This window comes from Sceloporus undulatus, chromosome 2 (assembly GCF_019175285.1).
Source record: "Sceloporus undulatus isolate JIND9_A2432 ecotype Alabama chromosome 2, SceUnd_v1.1, whole genome shotgun sequence".
NCBI lineage: Eukaryota > Metazoa > Chordata > Lepidosauria > Squamata > Phrynosomatidae > Sceloporus > Sceloporus undulatus.
In genome coordinates this window covers 69,959,727-69,971,612 of record NC_056523.1, presented here as the reverse complement: position 1 = coordinate 69,971,612, position 11,886 = coordinate 69,959,727, and the positions used below count along the sequence as shown (strand labels likewise).

Here is an 11,886-nt window from a genome sequence, read left to right as displayed (position 1 = left end):
AAGAAAATCCTATTATATTGCCATAAATCAGTTTGAAGATACACACAGAGACACACAATTATTTTCTAAGACACAAATGTAGATTTTCCAAAAAAAATTACCTAATTTCTTGTCGCTCTTTCATCCACTCTAGAAGCACCTGCTTAGATTCCTCATCTTGATACATCTAAAAACATTTAAAAGTCATAATGATTTAATTTTAAACATAACTGTGCAAAAGGTCAGTTTATTGTAATTATAAATACATGTTCAGATAGATACTAATAGTAGCTGTAGTTTTATATCTCTCGTTCTATCCATAGAGAAAAATATACAAACAAAATTTCCATAGTTTAAAAGAAAAGAAAATGTAATCACAACAGCCAGATTAGATGTAGGCCATTGATAAATCTAGCCTATGAACACAGTCTATTTTACCTGCATCCTCTCCAGAAGTCCTGTTAGAGCTTGCTGCCAAGTCAAAGAGTGCATGTACTGCTCTGTGTTAATGATCCGGATTTCAGTTTCTAATTCTGGAACAATGGCTCCTGTCCTCCAACCATGACGGAGCATGAGATCCTAAGAGGGTGGAAAAGGCAGTAGATTAGTTAATGGTACAAAACACTGTAGAGCCAAAGAAAGAAACTTCCTGTTATGGTTGGCATCCTACTCACAAATTTTGATGGTGCAAATTTCACAGTGTCACAATTCACATTTATATTAATTGTGCAGGTTGAAATCTCCTCCAATCATACAATGACCAAAGGTCTCCTCAATCCTACCCCAACATGGCCATCTCATGTTGCTGGAGAGTGGAGACTTGTCCAGCTCTTTACTTGTAGCTGATGGAGCTGGCATCTGGAGAGGAAGCAGTTCTGTCTCTTGCTGCAGTATCTTGGGCATAATTTACTAACCCATTTCACTTTCATATTGATATGAATCAATCAGCAGCACAAAAGGAGGAAAATATATACACATGCTCATTCAGTCTACAAAATCACATGCCTGTTCACGTGAAGCAATTTCTACAATCCATGACAGGTAGGAAAATGATTTTATAAACTTGCTAAAGTATGAGAGGGATTTTGAAGCACAGTAGCTATGGTAATTATTTTATTGAGTTACAAGCCTGAATTAGAACAATAATTATATAGGACATTTTGGCTCTGAATCTGGCATTATGCTGTCACTATTCAGGCTAAGAATACAACCTCCCTCTGTCAGGCATAAGAGAATATACTATATATAAACTGGCAATCGTGAGATGTTTGTTTGCCCTCTCTTCTTTTCACTTTACTTTTATTTATCCTGTGTCTTTTTAATTTTAAAAAGTAAAATAAGTTTATTAGTCCTCAGAAATAATTCAGCTGATCAAGAAAAAAAGGAAGCCCTCCTTGGATTCTGGTAGCAGGCAGTGAACACTAAGAAGCAAAGACATAAAGAGCAGCAGAAAATTCCATGCAGTACTTACTGCAAGGTCACTGTACAAATGGTCACCAAAATAAAGGACCTTGGACCCACGCCAACCTGTTAGCCTCAGGAAGTCAAACAGATTGCCCTAAAATGTAGGAAAAAACAAAAGAACATGAGAATAATCTAAATATCCAATTTCTTTTTGCAAGAAAAAACACCACACGCCTTCCTTAAAAAGGTCAAAAAATAAGTCTCTCAGTACTTTGATTTTTCTAGTGAGCCAAAGAAACAAAAGGAAAATATTTGTTCATAGTAAGCTGCTTATTTTTTTTAAAAAAAATCCATGGCTAGAGGCTTAAGGTTCTCACGGGAACTTTGTCATATTAGAAAAAACTGAACTTTTCAAAGCCAAATTTGTAATCCCATTAGTTATACAAATTCATTTATTATCTTTTGCCTTGGTCATAAATGGGTAGATTTACAGAGCAGCCTGCTTATCTTCTTCACTCTGACAATAACCTTGCAAGACAGACTACTGCTTCCTCACACTACAGTTGTAAATCTGCAATGACAGATTTGCCCTGCATTTAAATTGCTCTGAACTTGCAATATAAACCTGGATATTTTAAGTCCAAACCTAACACAGTATTTCCAGAATACTAAAGTAAGAAGGCACAGATATTTCTTGGGGACTATTCCTGGAACCCCTTACCTTGGGTCAAAGTTTTCATTACACTACAAGCCACTCCTTGGATATTTCCACCACATAGTAGAGATGGCTGGTTGACCTCTGCTTTTTGTCCAGTAATGGTTTAGGAAACAAGTAAGCTCTAATTTTCACAGTGGAGCTGAAGAGCAGGAAGTGTGTGTGTGAGAGAGAGACTGAGCTGCCTAACAAACCACAGCAAGAACTAGACTTCTATGGTTACTGCCATAAATCCAAGATCAAAACACTCAAATACTTATTCATTTAATTTTATTTATATAATTTATAACCTGCCTTTCTCCTGGCACAGAACCCAAGGTGACTAAGATGTAAGGTAGATGTGAAGGGCAAAATATGGCTGTTTTTGCCAACCTTGTCCCCTGTAAAATCCTTCAACCAGCCTTTTTCTAGCCAAAAAAGAGAGAAGCTGAATTTCCTCTCATTGGTTGCAGCCACACTGCAGAAATAACCTATTTTGACACCACCTGAACTGCCATGGTTCAATGCTATGGAATTCTGGGAACTGTGGTTTTGTGTCAAGAGAGCTCTGGTGCCACAACAAATTACCATTCCCAAAATGTCATAGCACTGCGTCATGGCAGTTAAAATGGTGTCAAACTGCATTATTTCTACAGTGAAGATGCAGCCTTAGAAGCCTCCAGGACTGGGAATTCTTTTAAATGGGTTGCAGGGACCTCCTGGCCATTTCCAGTTTGTGAAGATGCCAGGGACAGAGAATTAGCCCCAAGACCCATCCAGTTTCTCACTTCTGATATAACATTATTACCTTTTCCCGTTTAAAAGTAGATTCAAACTTTAGGAAACTTTCACCATAGTGGCATGCCTTATAAGAAAAACAAGGTTCAATGGAAATTTGAAATCAACCCACACAACCCTGCTAGCCAATGATTTAGTGCGCATACTGAAACTAGGAAAATTTTAGCTTGCTGATTTCCACATCAAGGTTTTGCAATAAAGACAGTTGGAAGCAATACAAGTAGGGGAGCTGCAGGTCAAAATAATTCCCAACTAGATCATCTGTAATATGTAGCATGCGTATTAGAACATGTGTTATAAATCTATAAACTCATTTTCCCAGATTCATTCCCACAGCATTCTATTAGCAAACCCTGGAGGCATTTATTCATATTTTGGCTATGTAATATACTTGGATGACACAATTGCCAGTGGGTTGAATCCAGATTTAGTCATACTTACAGTAGATCCACTAAAAACAATCTGACAAAGATTAGTCATGATTAACTTGTTTTATTGATTTCAATGGACAGAATAATACCTGGTTTGTACATAATTGGCATAAAATTGCTATGCTCAAAATCATGCTCTTTAACTTAGCAATGAAAGGTAACAACATACTTTGATCTTACGAGACTCAGAGCTAGGTTTGGACCAGTACTCTGCCTCAGAATTAAAAAAAAAAGAAATCTAGAGAACTCATGGAGAACATCAAGAAGAAGAAGAATTGCATCTCTCATCAGAGACTACTCAATATTAGCCTTTATTTTAGGGCATATTTGTACCCTAGTTGTTTAAAAGAAGTGGTTTAATAAATTGAGACTGAAGAGCCCACCGAACAAAGTTTTTAAAAAAGAAGCAACCAAGACTGTTTTTCATGCTTCAAAGCAAATCCTGTAAAGTCAAGCATCCAGGCTGAAAATCATAAAATTAAGGTATTTTTAATACTTTTACCTGTTTGTAGATTTTTCCTTTTTCCAGTTTGTTTATTTTGTCCCAATGAAGTGACCCTTCCTCATCCATTTTTCTGAAAGGTCTACAAGTCAAAAACATTCCTGCATGTTCTTATTGACTCTTGACAAAAAAACTTTAAATAAGTTTCAGCTAAACAACTTTAATAATGACTTCACTACAGGTTATTTTTATCCTAAAGTTTCCTTATTTTGTTGTTAGCACTCTGTTTACCACAGAATTATAGATTTGTTAGGTACTATAATTTACTAGGTGTAAATTTACAGCGCTTTATAAATAAAGGTTAATAATAATACTATAACAGTCATCTAGTCCAATGCCCTGCCATGCACAAATAATTACAGCACTCTTAAAAACTGCTCATCCAATCTCTCCTTAAAGACCTCTAAAGATGGAGAGTTCACCACCTTGTGAACCAGTCTGTTCCATTGTTGAACAACCCCTACAATAAAAAAAGTTCTTCCTAATCAGTGGAACCTCTTTTCATGTCACTTGAATCCACTGATTTGTATTCTAGTCTCTGGAGTAAATCATCACCATCATCATCATCATCATCTATTTATATCCTGCCTCTTCCCTTTTGGAGATCGAGGTGGTTAACAACAGAAGTTAATATAATACAAAATAATCAAACAATGCAACCCCCGACTCCCCTCACCCTCCCTCCCTGAATAAAATTACCACAATAAAACCATATATAAATACAGATCACAATAACAAATTAAAATCAGTTAACACATAGCGACAGTGGTGAGATTTCATCACAGTTGTGAGATTTAACCTGGAGTATTAGAAAATAAGATGGCTCCATCGTCTACATGACATCCCTTAAGATATTTTGATAACTACCATATCACCTGTCAAATCTCTTCTCCAAGCTAAACATAACCTGCTCCCCAAGATGTTTCTCATAAGGCTTGGTTTCCAGATCTCTGATTATCTTGGTCACTCTTCTCTGGACATGTTCCAGCTTGTTAATAGCCCTTTTGAACCATGGTGCCCAGAACAGAACACAGTATTCTAGATAAGGTCTAACCAAAGCAGAACAGAATGGAACTACTACTTCCCTTGATCTATATATATTATTCCCAGGAATGGGAATTGTCTTCTCTCCTAGTTCTGTTCGATTCTGCCATTTCACCAACAGAAGCCCACCACTGGACTCTTTACTGTAATAACATCAAGAAACATACTTGCGTCTGTCAGTGAAGAAGTTGGGTTTGTCTGCTTGAACAATGACCATGTCAAAAAGGTCCCTCCAGTTCTTGCCAACCATGTACTTCATTCCTTTATCACTGCAGGCAAAACAGGAGGAAAGTGGCACATTTACATATTCTATACATTTCTCTCTTTGAGGAGAGTAACAAGACAGTCCCTTTCCTTCCATTTATCCCTCTCATCAACCTGAGGAAGCAGGACCAGCTTCTGAAAGTGCTAGTACACAAGAGGATCAGAGACGCTCACAAACCAAATGGGAAATGCCTGCAGAACACTAACTCTGAAACATACTAAACACTAGAAATTCCTACTATTGATTAGTGTCTTAGTGTACAGGAATGCAGTACCTTTGGTCAGGTAAATAACTATTTACCACAGGAGGTAAAAAAGAGGATTATATCCAAGGGAGACCTTGTCACTTTCAGAAAGAATTCAGTTGTATGAGGTAGGACAATGTTCTCCTCAAGAAGAGAGATTTTATGCTTAGTGTAACATTTCCATTTGCTCCAAGGAATCCAGGAGGCCAGTTCTCACATCTTCAAGAAATTTAAATTTCTTTTGGATCTCATGAAAGACAGGAATTTTATGTAAATATTTCATACAACTTTGAATGTTTACATCATGTTAAAGACTGTTGTTAGTCCACACCAACTCAAACAGCAGGGCAAACAATGCTTTAAATTATAGAAGCAATCAAGGCTACTGAATAAAAGAGATGTTACTATAAACTTGATAGCACAAACCTAAGTTACATAACATCACTCAGTACAGATAAGCTTGTCTCAAAAATAACAGAATGTTGTGGCAACAATTAACAAGCTGTATTTAACCTAAGCTTCCATGAGGCATGGGATCTACATTTGCATTTGATGAATTGAGTTGGAGTCCAATAAAATTTGGCATGGGACTCTCCATTACAACAGACTAATTCCACCATCCTTTCCCTCCGGTGAAGTTACTCTAAAAAGAAAATCAAACCACCTGTTTTCAGGGCTGCTTCAAACATCACACTTTTTGCCAGTCAAGCCATAAACACAGAGCAGGTGCATGTTTCCAGTTCTATGGATTATGTAAATACACAGACCAGGGAGCAGGAGTCTATTAAGTTTGGATAGCTTTAATAGCCAATGAAAGCTTCCAACAAAACCAGTGATGGGGCAATTGGTAGAGGAGTCGGGCCACCTCCATGACATGATCAGTTTGGAAAGCAACTGAAAACAGCAAGCCTTTGCTTACTTGCCTCCAAAGCTGTGGTCCACGTGAAGGAGAAGCCTGTGTTCTTCTCCATGTGAAGGAAAAAGATAGGATCTCATCGTTTATATTATGCTGGACTTTAGAAGGACTTGGAAAACAGAGTGTCTTCTAATGGATTCTCAGCACATCTGAAGCTCAAAGTGACATCAGGGACATGCACTTGTCTGTCTTTTCAACTTAAAACATACTCTCATCATCCCTACCACCAACCTGGGAAACCAGGGAGCCAGCATTGGCTGCTGGTCCCTGAATGTACATGTGATGGTCAACATGCATTTGTCACCAAATTACATATGAACAGGCTTTTAGCACTTTTTTTGCTGGCTCTTCTTGAAGTATCTTAAGTGGTGCTCTTAGCCAATTTGCAGGATAAAGGACTCTCCAAAAGGAGAGATGAGACTCTTCCAACCTAGATCGATAGCAACAGAGCAGCGTCTTCAGTTCCTGTGCAGGTAGGGATGGATATCTTTTCCCATCACCAAAGGCTACAAAAGAAGCAAATTATGAATCTGAAGGCTTCAATGCACTTACATGCACTCAGCAGTTTGATACTGACACTATGCTTGGGACACAAACCTCCCATTTCCTAATAAGTGTCTTGCACACTGCTTCTGTACATACCAAGCTTGAACAACAAAAGAAACAAAGCTGTGTCTTGGGAAGGGAAGCATTCTGCACTTATGTAAGGTTACTATCAGTTTTCAAATGCATTTTTGCATTGATTGATCTGCTACTAACATCTACTTCTGATAGGTGCAGCTTTCACAGTTCCATAGCATCAAAAGCCCACTCTTTTCACAATTAAGAAACGTTAAACAGAGAATTCATTACAGATTGAGTCTTCCATATTTGAAATCCTTGGAATCAGAAATGTTTGGGATTTTTTCAGATTCTGGAATATTTGCATATATACAACGAGATATCTTGGAGAGGGGACCCAAGTCTAAACATGAAATTCATTTATGCTTCACATATACCTTATATACATAGCCTGGAGGTAATTTTATACACAAAATTTTTAAATACTTTTGTGCATGAAACAAAGTTTGTCTACACTGAAAGATGAATGTATCAAAATGTATGTATAAAGAGAATATACTCACACAAAGGTAAAGGGACTGTTTGTGATAAGAAAGAGTTTTTTGTTGTGGTTAACCAGGCGATTTAGGACAGCATAAGTTTCATCTCCATGAAGAATATATTTTTCTGCAAGAAACAGAAGAAGCTAAGGTATAACCACAGAAAGCGGGGAGGGGGGGGGGGAATACAGTGGAAAAATAGAAAACTCTTATGCGAACTTTATCTTGGCAATATTAGACTGTTAATCCAAAGTTTCGGAGGGAAGCCAACATGGCCATGTCAATGAATCCATGCCCCCCACTTTTTTGCCCCATCCCCTCCATAAATTAGGCTTGAAAAGCATATCCTCATGAAACCAATGAAATGCGACTTTTTCATGTATCAGTATTTAAGTGCAAATTAACTTGCGGTGGGAGGGGGGAGCAAATGAGGGTTCACAGCTATTTCCTGAATATGAGCACTTCCCCCAGAAAACAGCCCCTTCTAATTAGGTTTTAAAGAAACTTTCCTGCCCTAGACAACCAGAAGCTTTTTTTCTCCAAATCTAAATGCTGCACAGGAAAGGTGATCTTAGTGTAGAGGGGGTGGGGTGGCTCTGTATTGTTTTGGTTCCACTGACTGCTGCCACCTGGCCCTTCAGAAGAAGAGAGTTCCCTCCTCCTGATTTAGAGCCTAGGATGCCAGACAGCATGCACTACTATTCAAAATTCTGAAGCAGACTTCAGGGGTTAACTGACCCATGTCCTTTTCAATCCATTTGTACATCATTCCTTTCACATGGACATCTTTAATGGCATCCTATAACAGGAAAGGATAGTTACATATCAGTCTTAAGCCTCATATATGACCTTTTACAGGGTAACAAGAAACAGAGGTTGACAAATGATATAGGAGATCTGTGATTAGATCTTTTCCTGCAGTTTCCTATGAAAATCACACACATAGGTCAGTCTGAAGGTAAATCAGAGAATGAGCTCTTTGTCCATAAACCCACTAAATACATTGTACAGTTATATCTACAGGGGTATTTAGATAATTGTAGGCAAAATTAACTAAAAAGCAAATTTATTTCAATCCACAAAGTTGTAGAAACAGAACTAGGATAAACAGTGACATTAGTCAAGGTCAAAGAGCAAACTAGATCTTTGCATGTCTATTCATTGCTTTGGAAGGGGATATACAGAGATATAACAAATATACTAAGTAAGAACATGAGATAATCCCTTGCTGGAGCTAACCCAGAAAAAGGTCCAGCTAGGCCAGCATTCTATTCTCTAGACTGGCTAGCCAGATGCCCATGGGATGCCCACAAGGATGAAGCCCTATTCCACTGTAATTTTCTACTGACTGATATTCAGAAGCATATCACCTCCAACAAATGGAGCTTTATCTTCCATGAATCTCCATTTTCCCCACTAGGTTGGCTTTCATTACAACATCCGGCAGAACTAATTTCCAAAATCTAATTATGCACTGTGTGAATAAATACTTTACCTGGAATCTCCCATTGTTCAGATTCACTGGACAATCATGGGTTGTAGTACTGTACTGTGAGAGAAGTAGGACTTCTAAATCCAGTTTCTCTGAATATAGAGAAACATTTTTTAAGCCTCTACCATGTTCCCCCCTCCCACAATTTACTTGCCTTTCTAAACTAAACAGCCACACTTTTCCTTATGGGAGTTACTCCAGCTTCGATCTCTTGCATCTCTATACTATCCATTCTGAAACGCAGCAATCAGGACTGTGCACTGTGTTCCAAATGTGGTCATACTACTGATATTAGCATTATAATATTGGCCTCAAGTAACCACAGTTAATTTTAATCATTTCCTAAGTACAGTGCGCACACATGTTCCCCTTCTCATGAAACTCTTAAGATCACCATGAACATTTTAAGTGCCAGCAGCTGCCGACTAACAACGTGGAATGAAACAAACACTTAAAACGCAGCCTAAACTAAATGGCCACCTTGGCTCTCTATGGCAGAGGAAATTCAGAGTGTTTTTTTTTTTAAAAGTAATATCAACATCTCTGAAGTGAGAGTGATCATTTATAAGGGTGACAGTTGCAAGTGTGTGGAGTGATGATTTAATTGCTTAAGCTTTCCCAAGACTCAAGGGTTTGTTTTTTTAATTATCAGTATCATTATCATCATTATTGTATCCTGCTTTTTCCCCAAGATGGGGAAACAAACTATAGGAGTAGTGGCAAAGTCTAAATTCACACAAACTTCGCTTTATGGGTCTAGATCTAGGCTTGTATTATCAAGTAAAGCCTTCTTGTATGCCAGCACACAATGCCTTTTGTCCCATAACCCTGCATTGTAGTATCTGAATACTACTATAATTTGTATCACTCTCCTTGTACTACGGACACAGACCCTATTCCACAGCATCATGATCTGTATCTCCAGATCTTAACATGCTATTAGATGCCGTCCATCCTAAAGGTCCAAACTCTGAAAGATCAGATTGACTGCAGCAGTTTAATCAATAGGTTATGACAATTCACACTTTTGCATAGCATAGTTAAATCACTATTTGATCTAACTAACCATATGACATATTGGGGTATGATTTACAAGGGCATGTTCTAAAGCAAATGAAATAAAACATCATTCAAACTTCAAAGGATGAAATTTTTGCGACACTTTCTCTCTCACACAAACACATACAAAACTCCCATGCTAAAACAACAGGGCTAAACCTCTCTGAAGGTAAATTGAAAGCTGAAAATAATTTCCCAAATAAAATATGTTTCATATAAGTTATATCATTTGTTAATTAATTACAATACATTACATATTTTTACAGTAGCAATGATATCCTATCTTCAAAAGCTCAGGATAAGACACAAGACATCTTAGAAAAGATTGCCCTCAAATATGCCCTAAAACTTGTACTCACGCTGATATCCTTGTAAAGATGAACTTGGTCATACTCAATGTTGTGAGTCATGAAATAATCAGTCACTGATGAAAGCAATGTCATTTCAGGAAGAGAGAAGATGTCCATAAACTGTTTAATTGATGGTCCCTGTCCAAAGGAAGAAATGTACTATTGTAAAAAGAAATGGATGCTGATTCAGTGGATGGATGGGATGAGGGACAAAAATTGCTATTAAAATAAATAATGCACATAGGAAGCAAACACAGTATATCCTGTCCACATGCAAAATAATATTGCTATATATTTTAAATTGGCAGTGTTACTGTAGTGTTACATTCTTAAATAAAAACTCAAGTGTCATGCTTATGAACATCTTAGCAATATAAACAGTAATGAAAATACACTTGTCCCTCCCTGTTTGCAGACTTGGAGTCTACGGTCTTGGTTCTTCGTGGACAGCAAGAAAGGAGGAACAAATTGGCATGTGTGCAGGAGCATGCCACAGTTATAACCAATAGGGCTTGAATATCAGCAATATTTCCAATTCACAGGGCAGGATCTGGAATCAGGACAATATCCTAAAGTGTAAAGATAAACAACTGAGCACTAAAGTTAGAATCATCCAAGCCACTGTATTCCCCATCACCATGTATGGATGTGAGAGCTGGACAGTGAAGAAAGCAGAGAGGAAAAAAATCAACTCATGAGAAGGCATGACTCATTAGAAAAGACAATAATCCTAGGAAAGGTAGAAGGTAGTAGAAAGAGAGGTAGACTGCATGTCAGATGGATGGTATCAGTCAAGGAGATCACAGGCCTAAATCTGCAGGATTGAAGCAGAGTAGTGGAGGAGAGGGGGTCTTGGAGATGTCTCATCCATAGGGTTGCCATGAATCAGGGTCAACTTGAGGTCAATTAACATTAACAACAACAAAATAATAATAATATCCACAGACTTTAAAATGTTAATTCACCTCTTCAAAGAAACTTTATCCATTTAACTTCTGCTCTACAAATTATATTCCAGTCTGGGTTTGGATTTTAGTACAGTGGTACCCCGGGATACGAATTGATCGCGTTACGAAATTTCCGGGATACGAAAAAGTTACATTAGAAAAAACTGTTCCGGGATACGATGTTTTTTTTGGGTTACGAATTTTTTTTCGGCGCGAAATTCAAACCGCAAAGCGCGGCTAGCGGCTTTCCAGCGCTAAAAAAAGCCTTTTCGGGTTGCGAAATTACTCGGGTTACGAACGGAGCGGCGGAACGAATTAATTTCGTAACCCGAGGGACTACTGTATATCGACTTTGATAAAATCACATTGTGCACTAAATTCAGCATTTCTTTACTGGTCAAACTGAATTTACTGATTTACCATGAATAACTGAGCCACTGAACATAGGCTTGCTTGGCTTATGAACAGTTCACATATCTGTCAGCACAGCAAATTTCTGTCAGCATGTGAAAGGGCATACATGACTGCATCTTTTCCAGATGCTGTCAGACACAAAAGAAACTTTCTCCATTCCTCTGGGAAATTATAGTTGAGTGTTCTGTCATTTGGCTTTTGATCTGCGTGGGAACTAACTAGGTCCACTGACGAAAGTATGCATATA

At 37.9% G+C, this 11,886-nt stretch overlaps 1 protein-coding gene across 1 annotated transcript in view; it reads right to left on the bottom strand.

Moving 5' to 3' along the window:
• Positions 1–11,886, bottom strand: part of NT5DC2 (5'-nucleotidase domain containing 2) — a 38,401-nt gene that overhangs the window by 5,153 nt on the left and 21,362 nt on the right. The window contains exons 6-13 of the mRNA XM_042453975.1: positions 10,288–10,416; positions 8,116–8,176; positions 7,402–7,504; positions 5,020–5,121; positions 3,809–3,890; positions 1,451–1,537; positions 418–558; positions 102–166 (exon numbers count right to left, since the gene is read on the bottom strand). Of these exons, the coding sequence (XP_042309909.1) occupies positions 102–166; positions 418–558; positions 1,451–1,537; positions 3,809–3,890; positions 5,020–5,121; positions 7,402–7,504; positions 8,116–8,176; positions 10,288–10,416 (770 nt within the window). The remainder of the gene's footprint in view (positions 1–101; positions 167–417; positions 559–1,450; positions 1,538–3,808; positions 3,891–5,019; positions 5,122–7,401; positions 7,505–8,115; positions 8,177–10,287; positions 10,417–11,886) is intronic.